This window comes from Schizophyllum commune, assembly GCF_000143185.2.
Source record: "Schizophyllum commune H4-8 unplaced genomic scaffold SCHCOscaffold_17, whole genome shotgun sequence".
NCBI classification, from domain to species: Eukaryota; Fungi; Basidiomycota; class Agaricomycetes; order Agaricales; family Schizophyllaceae; genus Schizophyllum; species Schizophyllum commune.
In genome coordinates, this window is record NW_026089554.1 from 430259 (window position 1) to 443054 (window position 12796).

Below are 12796 nucleotides of genomic sequence, written 5' to 3' on the forward strand. Positions count from 1 at the left end.
TGCGCCGGGTGATGTCTGGAACAGAAGTGACCGTGTCGTGTGTAATGCCGCTGATCTCTGATTCCTGATCTCGCGTGCCGCCTGCTGCCCTGGCGCCGGCCCCGTTTATATACCCCGTCCCATCACGCGTCCACCTTTTCGCCCCGCCCCGCCCGTCCATGTCCCACCGCCACGTCTCGCGCCAGCAGGACCGCGAGGTCCGCATGGCCGACCCCTCGCCCACACTCGCCCCTCACCTCAACGGCGCCCCCGCCCCCGCCGTCGCCGTCAACGGCGCTCACCATTCCCACCATGCCTCTCCTTCCGTCGCCCATGCGGTCGCAGTCAACGGCAGCACAGCTCCCCTCTCGCTCACGCAGAAGCTGACTCGCGCAAATGAGGATATCTGGATGCTTGTCGGTGCGTGCCATACTTCCCGCATGCTGTGGCAGTGGCTCACTCCACCGCAGGGCGCGTTGCGGAGCAGATGGGCGAACTTGATCTTGCGCTCTCCGCATACGAAAGCGTGCTGCGCCACAATCCCAATTCTTTACAGGGATTGAGTCAGGTTGCCAGCATCGCGCGGATCAAGGAAAACTACCCCAAGGTATGGCTGCCTCGTGGCGCGATTTGGACGGCCCCTGACAATGCCTTCCCGATTAGGCAATCGAGTACTTCCAGCGTGTCGTTGCGGTGGACGAGCGAAACGGGGAGATATGGTCGGCCCTCGGTACGTCCTGATACTTCCTCGTACTTCTTTGTTCTGACTTGCCTCAGGCCACTGCTATCTTATGCAAGACGATCTCCAAAAAGCTTACGCCGCATATCAGCAAGCCCTGTACAACCTCCCAAACCCGAAGGTGCGCGTGACGTCATGTTTCGCCGACATGAACTGACAAAGGCGCAGGAGGACCCCAAGCTCTGGTACGGCATCGGCATACTCTATGACCGGTATGGATCTCTTGATCACGCCGAGGAGGCGTTCTCGTCCGTCCTCCGAATGGATAAAGGTTCGTCTTCCCCGCGCTTGCAGGAAGATCTCAGATATCGAACTCATGACTAGAACTAGACTTCGACAAGGCCAACGAGATCCTGTTCCGGCTCGGCATAATATACAAGCAGCAATGCAAGTACACGGACTCGCTCAATTGTTTCCATCAAATCCTTCGCAACCCGCCAAGCCCCCTCGCGCACGCCGACATATGGTTCCAGATTGGGCATGTGCACGAGCAGCAAAAAGACGTAAGTGGCGACGTTTAGCCTACGCGATACGCTTCTGATCCAGGTTTCAGTTCGTGCAGGCGAAGGAGGCGTACGAGCGCGTCGTGCAGGACAACCCCACCCACGCCAAGGTATTGCAGCAGCTCGGTTGGCTGTACCATCAGGACGGTTCCTCGTTCCAGAATCAAGATGAAGCTATCCATTACCTTACGAAGAGCTTAGAAGCTGGTATGTGGCCTTACTTGCAAGAGTCTATCAGCGCTAATCATCGCCTAGATTCCTCTGACGCGCAAAGTTGGTATCTTCTCGGCCGCGCCTTCATGGCTGGCCAGAAGTACAACAAGGCGTACGAGGCGTATCAACAGGCGGTCTATCGCGACAGCCGGAACCCAACCTTCTGGTGTTCAATCGGTGTTCTTTACTTCCAGATCAACCAGTTTCGGGACGCGCTTGATGCGTATTCGCGGGCCATCCGCATCAACCCCTACATCTCGGAAGTTTGGTTCGACCTCGGCAGCCTCTACGAGTCTTGCAACAACCAGATCTCCGACGCGATCGATGCGTACGCGCGCGCCAGCGAGCTCGACCCGTCGAACCAAATCATCACGCAGCGCCTCCAGCTTCTCAAGAACGCGCAGATCAACGGCACGCGCGTCGGTGCCGCGCCGGGCCCGCAGGACGTTCACCCGACGGCGTACGCCAACGTCGTTCCCCCAGGTCCTGGTGGCATGAGCGGGATGCAGCTGATGTTGCACCCGCCGGGCGTGACACCTCGCCCAGCTGCTCTGCGCACCGATTCGCGTGGCCCGGGCAGCGAGATGGCGCTGCCGCCGCCTTCGCAGATGACGGCGAACGCGCGCAGTGGGTCGCCGCCGTTCCGTGGAGGACCGCCGCCGCCTGTCGTCCTCGACGATCGCCACCCGCCCTCGCATACACCGCTCGCGCCGATGGAGCTCGACCGCGGCGGTGGGCCGCTGCGCGATGGTGGTCGCTCGCTGCTCAACAGGGACAGCGTACCGCCCCAGCAGCTTCGCAGCTCGAACGGACACGTCGACCCCTTCTACACTCGCCCGGCAGGCGCGCGTCCCTCGCGCTCATCATCTCCGGCTGCCCCGGCTCCCGCACCCATCGTCGCCGTGCGCGGTCGTTCGCCCGAGTCGTGGCAACAGCGCCCGCCCAATGGCTCGCCCGTCATGTCCAACCGCCAGTTCGCGACGCCACAGCGCGAGTACGACTCGTCTCCAATGGACAACGTGCGCTCGTGGAGCCGCAACCAAGCCGCACAGCAGCAGCAGGAGATGATGCGCGGGCCCGAGCCGCCGCGCCGCGAGCCGTCGCCGCCCGTGAGCGAGCGGCAGCGGTCGGTGTCGCGGTCGAGCGCGCGCGTCAGCCGCCGCTACCTGCCGCCGGGTATGGAGGAGGGCCGGATGCCCGGGTACGAGCGCGAGCGCGAGCGCACGACGCGGTACGACCCTCGTATGGACCTGGGCAACGAGCGCGACGCGATGGAGGCCGACCGCCGCGCCAACTACGAGCGCTCGCCCGAGAGCATGCGCGGCAGGGCTGCTGCCCAAGTCGCCGGCTCGTCTCGCAAGCCAAGCCCGGGCAGCCCGCACGCACCAACGGCTGTGAAGCGCGGTGCTCCGTCTGGCGACCAGAACGCAGGCCCGAGCAAGCGCAAGCGCCGCGCGGGCAAGTCGTCGGGGTCGGATACGCCCAAGCCTGAAGGGTGGGCGGAGAAGAGCCGCGCGGGTGCGCGTTCGCCCGGCATGATGAGCAGCTCCGGCAACTCGTCCTCGCGCTCCGTGCAGCCATCGCCGACCGCGAGCACGGGCATGGTGCGCCCGCCGTCGCGCATCGTCGACGAGGACTACGACGAGCCGGGTGCGAGCGCGGCGGATGCGCTCATTGGTCTCGCATCCGCGGGCAGCGGCTCGTACCGCCAGGCCGAACCTGTGCCGAAGAGCAACTCACCGACGGTGTCGACGGGGAGCCGCCACAGCGACAACGCCCGCGCGCCGTCGCACCGCAACTCGATCTCGTCGCAGCGCAGCCCCCTGTCGCCGCCCGCGCCGCCTCCGCCTACTCTCAAGCGGCCTCCCAGCCACGGCGGTTCTGAAGGCTCGGAGCCGAAGCGTCCTCGCATGGACTCCCGTGCTCGTCGCCCTTCGTCGCCGGGCCGTCGTTCTCCTGTGCCGTCAAGTCGGCCATCCCCCATTCCCTTCCGCACTCAGCCCGCGTCGCGCTCGCCCGACACGCACGAGCCGTACCAGGCGAGCCCGTCTCTGCCCGCCGTACTTCCACCCCACCCGCGTCCCATCGGCAACGGCGGCGGTGGCCAGGGTAGCTCGCCGAACATCGCTCTTCCGCCCATCGCGACGTTGCAGTCGCCCAAGAGCCCGCAGGAGGAGAAGGAGGACCGGATGCAGGTCGACCGCAGCCGCTCGGGCACTCCCAGGCGGCGCTCGCCGAACACCCGCCCTTCGCCCCCCAAGGTGGAGAAGGATTGATTGTCTGCTTTTGAGTGACTGCTTCGTGGTGGTATGTATGTCATGCTATGCATTGATCTTATGCTCGGATATGCCGAAGGGGGTGCTCAAAGACACTGAGAATGCACTACTGTAATATACCATATCATGTTGCTATTTCTTGCTATATCTATCTGCCTTATGGAATCACTCCTTTGAAACATACTTTGTGAGTGAGGCTTTGGGAGCCGCAGAGCTTGAAGACCCCTGATGGACGTGCCGGTTGCTGAGCTTGTACTTATGGCGTCCGGCGATCTGCACGGTGGCGCGCCCCTATCTGTCGCCGGCTTGCTTCCGCCCCTCACCTTTCCTGGTAGGCCACAATATGGCCACAGCTGATCTTCCCGATGAAATTCTTAAGGAAATCCTCTCGCTTGTCATGAGCGTTCCAGACGAGGACTTCCTACATGGCAATCACGGCGACGACTTTTTCGCGGGCTCTCCATTCGCGCGGTACGGGAAGGTTTCGACATCGACATTGTTGCTGGTCTGCAAGGGATGGCTACGAGTGGGGACTCCGCTGCTGTACCATACTGTTGTCTTGCGGTCTACAGCACAAGCTCAAGCGCTCGAGCTCGCATTGGCACAAACGCCGCAGCTAGGAAAATTTGTCAGGTATGGGGTATATGCGCGCATATATGCAGTATCTACTGACTATCGACCTCAGGAGGCTTAGGTTGGAGGGAGGCTTTGGTGATCACGTCCGCGGCGCGTGCGTCAAGTGCCCGAACATAGAAGAACTCGTATTGCTGTTTGACTACGAGGCGAGGGACAGCACTGCCGGGATCCGGAAGGCCCTCAAGCAGATGAACATCAAGCATCTGGTTCTGACGCCGTCGTACAGGCGCAACGCGCGCAGCCTCAGCGTTGCAAACAAGAACTCGGTCGAGCTCAACACTGCTGTGCACGAAATGCTCGTCCGGTGCAAAACCTTGGTGAGTCGACATATACCCGGAACGTTTTCGCGTGCTCACGATATGTCGCAGAATACTGTGACGATATATCCTCCCAGAGCGTTCAGGTACTTTAGCAACTGGGATAGAGTGGAGGAAGGACTAGGAAATGCCCTTCGGCTCGCTCCCAGTCTGCAAAAACTAAATGTCCCGATCAACCTCACCTGGAAGCTCTTTTGCCCGAACTGGCTTCCGCTGGCCTCGTACAATCCGCACCTCAAGGTCATATGTTTCGACAGGCCCAAGACAGAAGACTGGCAAAAGCTCGAGCCTGAGCTGCCGAATCGACTGCTGTCTTTGGTGTGGTTCAAGTGCGAGTGTGTCCGTACATTGTCTTGCTAGAGCCGTGACTGACCTGACCAAGGACGAGCGATGGCGACGACATAATGCTTCGACCGTGTCCTCTTGCGCGGGCGCCCAGGAAGGTCCAGCCCATGATTTGGAGAAGGATACTAGATTACTTCTACTGCGTGGACGAGGCCGACTTCAATCCCTTCTCGCGCAAGCCCCCCTCATACCAGTCGACTTCGAACAAATATCGTTTCAAAGTGGCCACTCTCTCGCGTGATTTCTACGTGCGTAGCACGCTAACTCAACACGAATAAAGCTGACTGTAGCAGCGTATCGCGGTTGAGAGCATGCGCTCGACTTTCGTTATCGACGGCTCGCCAGCCTTGCGGAAATTCGAGAAGTCAATACGACAGAACCCGCACGAGTACGACGAGCTAGAATGCCTCGTCTTCCGGCGCTTATACCCCGAGTCGGCCGTCGTGCAGCTGTCGGATGACATATTCGCTGACCATGACTTCCCGAGCTTGCGGCGGGTGTGCGGCAGCGTCGTGGCACCCGGGCGCATGAGTAGCGCATCCCTCAAAAATTTGCTACGCAAGCGGGGCCGTTTTCTTGTGGAGATTAGCGGTTTTCGGGTCATGGGCTCCGGTGTCCTTCCCGCGGCGTCCTTTGCGGACCTCGTCAATATCCATACGTTCTATTGGCATAGCAGTGTCAAGATTAATACGCGCCAATATGTTCCGCCGCCCGAGTGCTTTCGAAGCCTCCGGGCCCTTTGGTATACCGGCGTGAATTCCTTTATCAAGCTGCTCGAGGCCTGCGAGTAAGTTACAACTTCGTAGTCCTCTAGCATTACTGATTAGAGCTAGGTTACCGTCCCTGCGCGTTCTGTGGATTTCCAAGGTCGGCGAGAGCACGAAGCCGTTTTTCGAGAAACACGGTAGCAAACTCGAGGAACTCAAGATCATGGACGTTTCGTCGGACACGTCGGATGTTCTTGATCTATGCCCCAACCTGATGTTGTTGAGACTGCAATCTGTGGTATGATACTCTCATTTTCCTCGGTTCATACTGCTCACGATTTCAGGGTGAAAAAACGACGCTCGACTGCAAAACTTCGCATCAAAAGCTCGTTAAAATATATATTGACGACGGCACCATAAGCCGGGAGTGGGATCCTTTCTTCCTGAGCATAAGTCGGGACAATCTGCCAATGTTGAGGGAGATTATTGTCGATTCCTTCGACTACCCAAAGACTGAGTGAGTTCGGTGTTGCGCGGCGTTTACAAGCAGCTAATGACTTGCAGACAGGATATTAGGAAGAACGCGTGGGTGGAGAGGGCAGAGGCATTATTGGAAGATGGTATACGGTTGATAGATAGGAGGGGTCTGCACTGGGTACCGAGATTAGAGCTAGTTACAAGGCTACGACGCTGATTCGCCTCGTTTCGAGCGGGAAAAAATCGTAAAAAGCCAGGGAAAATTCTGGGATGTACCTGACATCTGTCCTACCCCTCTAACGGCCGCCGTAGCCTAATGGTCATGGCGTCGCTTTCCTACGCGCGCTTCGTTTACGTTCTGGCCCTTATGCTAGGAATTTAGGCGGAGGTTGCGGGTTCGAGTCCCGCCGGTGGTTTGTTGCACGCTTTTTGGCTTATTCTGACCGCTGTGGTGGTCAGAAATTTTTGTCTATGATTTCCCCGACTTCTCTGACATCGAATGAACGTCAGAAAGCACTTTTCGTGATTTTTGAGCCACTATCGCAAACAGGACGAGCTGAAGAGCAAGCAGTATCGCGTGAAGCGAAATCTCACAGGGGCGAAGCACACTCGCCCAAATATTCTTTCTAACACCATGACCGTGGTCCAACATCATGCAGTAGACACCCTAGCTCAATATGAGCATGTACAACTTACCCAGTCCCTGTCGGGATCCTTGAGAGCGCGAAAAGCTATGGAAACAACGTTGCGCTCGAACTCGCCGTTGCCACCGGCACTCTACAAGTCTGCCGTCTTCCACTTTTTCCAGGCCGGGACAGATTACACTCGTCGGGGGCAGGGAACATCTTCACAATAAAAATTAGGCGCCCCGAGATGGACGATTGAGGGAGGTCCGATGCACGCACGATCAAAGCTGAACGCGTAATAGCGAACACGGGGGCCATATCTCCAAACCAACAGAACATTATATCGTGAAGTAGGTAGTCGAATGGTATAGTAATGTACAATCCCAATCATCGCGAATAGTCCCGGAGTGTACGTGAAGTCCATAGCAAAAGGCCTTTCGTAGCAATCATCACGAAACCCTACATACGCTTTTCCTGATGCGTGTGTTACAGTAACAACGCGACGTCCAGTCGTTTAACCGTAATGGAGGAAATCGTTGAAGTTGGTGTAGGGGATAGTATCGCCCGTCTGGGTCCAGTCGAGGAGAGCGCGCCAGCCATTGGCAAGCAAAGTGTCGACGCTGCTATGGGGAAGTTAGCGCCCTCGATCTACAAGGTAACCGTGAAGGCGACGAACCTCGGCCAGTCGCTGGACCCGATCTCGCTCAGGGTGCTGTAGATGAAGTCGATGTAATTCTGCTGGGTGATAGGGCAGCCGTTTGGCGCCCAGGCGCAGTCACCGACGATGCTGGCATAGAGCTGCGACGACAATCAGTACATGGAGCGCCCAAGGGACTGGCTACACTTACGTTGTAGTCGAGGCTCGGCTCATTCCAGATGCAGGTGAGATTCTGGTGGTTGCAGCTCGCGAGATGCTGGACGGTCTCAGGCTGAAGGACTTGATTAGGAAAAACCGACGCTTGAAGGTGAGCAAGGCAGGACGTACCCCAATTTTCGTGTCGCTGACAGCAACGGCGACGCACGCCTTGGTGCCCCACAGATTGCCAGTGCCGCCGACGGCGTTCTCGTCGTAGCGGCAGGCATCCATGAGGTTGCCTTGGTAGGGCTCGTAGTTGATGAATCCGCCCCAGTTGTGCACGCCGGCATAGCAGTTGGCGCCGTTGTTGCAGTACTCCTCGGCAGGAGCGGCGAGGGCAACCGCGGCAGAGAGAGCAGATAATGCGAGAGCGAGCTTCATAGTGGATTGGGAGGGAAGATGAGAGGAAGTGTTTACTAGCTAGTACTGAACCGAAGTCGAGGGAGTACTGTGGGGAGCACGACGAGGGCACTCACGTACATATTTATACCTGGTCCCGAAGCCTCTTCGGCATACCTGCCTCAATAGATCCGACTCTAGAAGCCAACAGAGAACAAGCGTCGGCAGTGATGGGCCAGGCATCGTCGAGCAGGAATGTATGAGCAGCGGGGAGGCGTCGCCGTCGTTTCGATTGTCTTGATCATGCTTTTGACAGCTCTGTGGGTTTGTACCTCATGTTGCACTGCCTCCAAAAGCGCTATTGAGGCCACAAGGATATCAGGTGCCCAGACGCAGCGGTGATCAATAAGAGCGGTGTCTTGCAGCCATCCTGGCCGCATGAAGAAGGCACTGACCCCATCCAATGTCTGGTAACAAAGAATATCGGCGCTGCGGTCGAAGGTCTGGTCGTTGAGGGCAAGGACTTCCGACGCGAACTCTCCGCCGCGGGCGCACCACGGCAATGCGCCCGAGGGCTGACATGACGCCTGCGAGTCGGCGATAGGTCGAGGTCTGCAACACCAGGCACTGAGCAACTGCTGATGTGCCGATTGATGACGGCCATCCACCGAGTGCGGCAACGGAAAGGCCCTTCTCACTAGCTACGCAGTCAGAAGGTGTATTTCCCAATTGGAGGCCGGTGTATGTTAGCATACTAGAAATAAGAGTCTCTACACGTCAGACCTCACCTAAGACCTTTGCCATGCCACGGTTACTGAACACTTTAGAGATGCATAGCTAACCGGCCTTGGCACGCTGTCAGCTTGCGTCGCTGATCCATAGGATCTCCACGATATAGCAGGAGATATGTTGGCACGCGTTTGTCTCGTTGCGTTGCCCCAACGACGTTCAGTGCTGTGCACTTTAAACAATATGGGAATGAGTAAAGCTGCGATTATGGCTCTTGCATAGACGTCTGCTGCAACCGAGCGCTGCTACAATGCCTTCACGCACCGTATACAGCATGGCACGTATACAGCTTAGCGCTGGGCCCGAGCCATAGCTTCTCGCATGATAAAGCCTGCTATTGGGCCTGCATTGATTTGGCGGTACGCCTCAATCGCGGGGTGATTTATGCTCTCGCTCTCGAAGTGATATCCCGATGACTGCACAGCGGCGTAACTATGAGACTGGCTTCTGGAATGGGATGAGCGTCAACAGAGACAAGAGGGCGAAATATACAGCGAACGGCGATTGCGCACTGACTCAGGACCGAAATGACAATTTCAGCCGCATATATGCGCCCAAGGCTCCGAGGTTTGGCGGGACTGGTCTGTCTACGACGACTTGAAGTGACGGAGCGTTTGTGCATATTGATGAATCGCATATAGCAGGCTTGTTGCGAGTCGTAGGGGGAAGACGACTGGGGTCCAAGTGCGAAGGGTGGCGCGGATGTGATTGCGTAGAGTATTAATGGCCAGCAGGCGCACGCTGAGCACCTTCTAAGCTTGACTTCCGATACAGATATTTTGAAGCGCGAGTGAGTTGAGAGATGGAGAGAAGATCAAACGGCGTCGAGGGAGACGTCAAGGGAGGGTATGCTCGATCTGTCGCCGCCCACGGGACCTTCACATACGCCTTCCCGCGGGTCCTATGCAGGGAAGTTGAATTCAGTTCATCGGCAGTAGGATACTACGCACTGATAGAGCCCCATCGCGGCGACTGCGACGATACATGAACGTTTCTGCAGGCGGCGACAGAATTCACCCTGGGCGGGTGACTCAATAAAGGCGTGTCGGCCCAAGATGGCATACACAGTCCTGGTGACCGAGCGGGAGGATGACATTGCGCTTGTCGATGATGGCGGGAAGCAAGCCGATGTTGGAACATAACGCGAACAAACATCCGCTTTTAGCCCTCAAGGACTTCTAGATTTGGTAAAGCCGAAGGCTATCGAACGGACTTCACACGTCAGATGACAATACGGGAACAGAGTGACATCTAAATCGCATCGTATTGGACAGCACTGTCTGCTGGAAAGTCAATTAAACATAGGAGGCGATGGGCGGGAGACACGCACACAAGCAAGATAAATAGTACACTTGAGTACATTCTATGACAGATCTACTAAGCTTCATCCTTCTTCACCTCCTCAATGACCTGGTCGACACCAGCGCGGCCCATGCCAGGAGGGAGGCTGAGCGGGGCGAGCCGAGCGCGGGCGGCATGGCGGGCTTCCTGAATGAGCATCATGTCCATCACGACGATGGCGGCCATAGCCTCAACGATGGGCACAGCGCGCGGGACGACGCAGGGATCGTGACGTCCGCGCGCAGCGAGCGTGCCCGGCACCCCCGCGTACGTCGACGTCGCCTGCTCCTGCGAGATTGTCGCTGGCGGCTTGAAGCCAATGCGGAAGTAGATGTTCTCCCCGTTCGTGATCCCACCCTGCACACCGCCGCTCCAGTTCGTGCGCGTGCCGAGCTTGCCGTCGCCTTTGGCGTAGAACGCGTCGTTGTGCTGGCTGCCGTGCGCCTCAGTGCCCTTGAAGCCCGAGCCGATCTCGAAGGCCTTGGTGGCGGGGATGCTGAGCATGGCGTGCGCGAGCTTCGCCTCGAACTTGTCGAAGACGGGCTCGCCAAGGCCGCTTGGGACGCCGCGAATGACGCAGGTGACGGTGCCGCCGATGGAGTCGGCCTTTGCAGCGGTCGAAGTGATGAGCTGAGGGTGAACGGTCATTAGCGGAGGACGGGCAGAACGGAGTGAAGGGATGTCGTACATCGGTCATCTCTTTGTGCGAGGCAGCGTGGGGGCAGCGGATGGTGTTCTTGTCGACCTCTTCGCGTGTGACCGTATTGAGGAGCTTCATGTAATCCTCGGATAGGATCTCGTCGTCGTCTCCACCCATTGTGCGAGGGACATGGACTTTACCAACGCCAGAGACGAAGGCAACGATCTCGATGCCATATACCTCCTTGAGGTACTTTTCTGCGATCGCACCGGCAGCGACACGACCTTAAGACCGTAAGCCTGTGTCCTGAAGAGGGGGAGGGCGCGATGCAAACTCACCGATCGTTTCGCGTGCAGAGCTGCGTCCGCCACCGCTGCTTGCCTTGACATCGTACTTTTCGAGGTAGGTGTAATCGGCGTGGCTCGGACGCGGGTAGAGGTCCGTCTCGGAGTAGTCGTGCGGCCGGTGGTCAGTGTTCTGCACCATTAAGCCAATGGGCGTCCCCAGCGTAATCCCCTGCTCCGTGCCGGACTGAATTGAAACCAAGTCGGGCTCATTGCGCTGCGGGCGGGATTAGCACATTCGACGTGGCAAGTAGTGGGGAAGGGTTTGCGGTGCTGTGTGCGGATGACAGAGAGCGCGATGGACGGGTAACGTACTGGCGTGGTAAGGGCACTCTGGCCAGGACGCCGCCGCCTTAGCTGCACCTGGACGTCCGCGTCCGTCAGGCGCATGCCGGGAGGGCAGCCATCGATGATCGCGCCGACAGACTTGCAATGGGACTCGCCAAAGGTCGTGACGCGGTAGAGGGAACCAAAGGTGGACATGGTGGGGAGAGACGAGCGGGGGGATCCTGCGATCGGGGTGAGACACGCGCAAAACGCTGGAAAAGAACACACGAACAAGGGGATAGGTTGGGCGTTGTAGAGAACAGGCTGGGGAGGGAGAAATCTTGGTGCAGCATCGCGATCGAGTCACTATATAGGTGGGGGATGCCGGTTAGGCGCCGGTGTTCAAGTCCAGATCACGGCCTCGGCTTGTTTGCATCAAGCATCGCGGCGTTACAGTCCTTTCATCACCCTTCCGCTTACCTCCACTGCCACCACCGCTGTCCGAAATGTCCGCCGCTCGTCGCAAGAAGACACATGCCCACGACGACGCGTCGTACTTTGCCCCATCTGCCGCGTCGCTGACAGGCCCGGGGACGGCTGGCACGAAGCGAGCGCATCCGGACGACGCTCGCGCACCTGCGAACAAGCGCAAGAAGGTCGAGCCACCTGTAGCGGAGAAGCCGACGAAGGATGAGGAGAGAATATGCCCAGTACGTGACCCTGCCCGCCCCACGCTAGCGCGTCCTGACCTTTGAACAGATCGACTTCAAGTCTCTTCCGCCCCCGGTTATCCACAACTACCTTGCAACATTCGACCTCATCCCACCCATATACCCTTCGCCACTCTCCAAGGAAGACCCTATACCCCCGGCCGTGCTGCTTTCCACCGGCCTCCACCGGCAGGCCAGCCCCCCACCTCCCCCGCCCCCCGTGCAGAGTGGACCCGGGGCGACGCCCGCGAACCGTCCGCGGCGCGACCCCATGACGCTGAAGGAGCGCGAGACAAGTCGCCGCCGCAGCGCGCGCCTGCTCGAGGACGAAGAACTCTGGCGCGCCCGCCCGCCTATCCTTAATGACGTCAAGGAGCTGAACGTCGTGCTCAGCACGCTTGCCGAGCGACACTTCATGGGGGAGATTCCTGGAGGGTACAATGCAGCGGCGGCAGCCATCTTCGGTGGGCCAGGAGGATCTATGGGCTTGAGCGGGGTTAGGGAGGAGGTGGACATATTGGCGGCCTTCATGTGCGCGGTGGAGAAGAATAAGAGCGCAATCGCGCTCAACGGTGGACGATGTCCGTAGCTTCTATATACCCTGTTTGTTATTTGTCTTCCTATCCCCGTTCGCATTGGAGTTGCTCAAAGTCAGATTGCTGCAGGCTGTAATGATGCTTCAGTGATCGCCA

The 12796-nt window shown here is 58.4% G+C and overlaps 5 protein-coding genes and 1 non-coding gene across 6 annotated transcripts; 4 read left to right on the forward strand and 2 right to left on the reverse strand.

Moving 5' to 3' along the window:
- The first annotated feature begins 34 nt into the window (after positions 1 to 34).
- SCHCODRAFT_02594508 (TPR-like protein) lies at positions 35 to 3909 on the forward strand. The gene is made up of 8 exons (XM_003026486.2): positions 35 to 399; positions 450 to 586; positions 643 to 709; positions 757 to 839; positions 887 to 989; positions 1043 to 1221; positions 1272 to 1428; positions 1477 to 3909. The coding sequence occupies exons 1-8, from the start codon at positions 159 to 161 to the stop codon at positions 3708 to 3710; spliced, it is 3201 nt and encodes a 1066-aa protein (XP_003026532.2). The 5' UTR covers positions 35 to 158; the 3' UTR covers positions 3711 to 3909.
- Positions 3910 to 4012: 103 nt separating this feature from the next.
- Positions 4013 to 6473, forward strand: SCHCODRAFT_02594511 (uncharacterized protein). The gene is made up of 8 exons (XM_003026488.3): positions 4013 to 4343; positions 4396 to 4663; positions 4715 to 4998; positions 5046 to 5256; positions 5302 to 5795; positions 5842 to 6013; positions 6060 to 6232; positions 6280 to 6473. The coding sequence occupies exons 1-8, from the start codon at positions 4054 to 4056 to the stop codon at positions 6407 to 6409; spliced, it is 2022 nt and encodes a 673-aa protein (XP_003026534.1). The 5' UTR covers positions 4013 to 4053; the 3' UTR covers positions 6410 to 6473.
- A 21-nt stretch (positions 6474 to 6494) lies between these two features.
- Positions 6495 to 6608, forward strand: SCHCODRAFT_t275. Its single transcript has one exon. It is a non-coding gene; the product is annotated as a tRNA-Arg (tRNA).
- Positions 6609 to 7025: 417 nt separating this feature from the next.
- SCHCODRAFT_02645292 (uncharacterized protein) lies at positions 7026 to 8138 on the reverse strand. The gene is made up of 4 exons (XM_003026591.2): positions 7804 to 8138; positions 7667 to 7747; positions 7495 to 7616; positions 7026 to 7441 (listed from the first exon to the last, which is right to left on the reverse strand). The coding sequence occupies exons 1-4, from the start codon at positions 8053 to 8055 to the stop codon at positions 7333 to 7335; spliced, it is 564 nt and encodes a 187-aa protein (XP_003026637.1). The 5' UTR covers positions 8056 to 8138; the 3' UTR covers positions 7026 to 7332.
- A 1908-nt stretch (positions 8139 to 10046) lies between these two features.
- On the reverse strand, positions 10047 to 11774 carry SCHCODRAFT_02645302 (chorismate synthase). Its single transcript, XM_003026592.2, has 5 exons — positions 11687 to 11774; positions 11443 to 11636; positions 11122 to 11344; positions 10832 to 11067; positions 10047 to 10773 (listed from the first exon to the last, which is right to left on the reverse strand). The coding sequence occupies exons 2-5, from the start codon at positions 11608 to 11610 to the stop codon at positions 10180 to 10182; spliced, it is 1221 nt and encodes a 406-aa protein (XP_003026638.1). The 5' UTR covers positions 11611 to 11636; positions 11687 to 11774; the 3' UTR covers positions 10047 to 10179.
- A 94-nt stretch (positions 11775 to 11868) lies between these two features.
- SCHCODRAFT_02645307 (uncharacterized protein) lies at positions 11869 to 12758 on the forward strand. Its single transcript, XM_050346428.1, has 2 exons — positions 11869 to 12104; positions 12154 to 12758. Exons 1-2 carry the CDS (start codon positions 11901 to 11903, stop codon positions 12691 to 12693), a joined length of 744 nt encoding a protein of 247 aa, XP_050197047.1. The 5' UTR covers positions 11869 to 11900; the 3' UTR covers positions 12694 to 12758.
- The last annotated feature ends 38 nt before the right edge of the window (positions 12759 to 12796 follow it).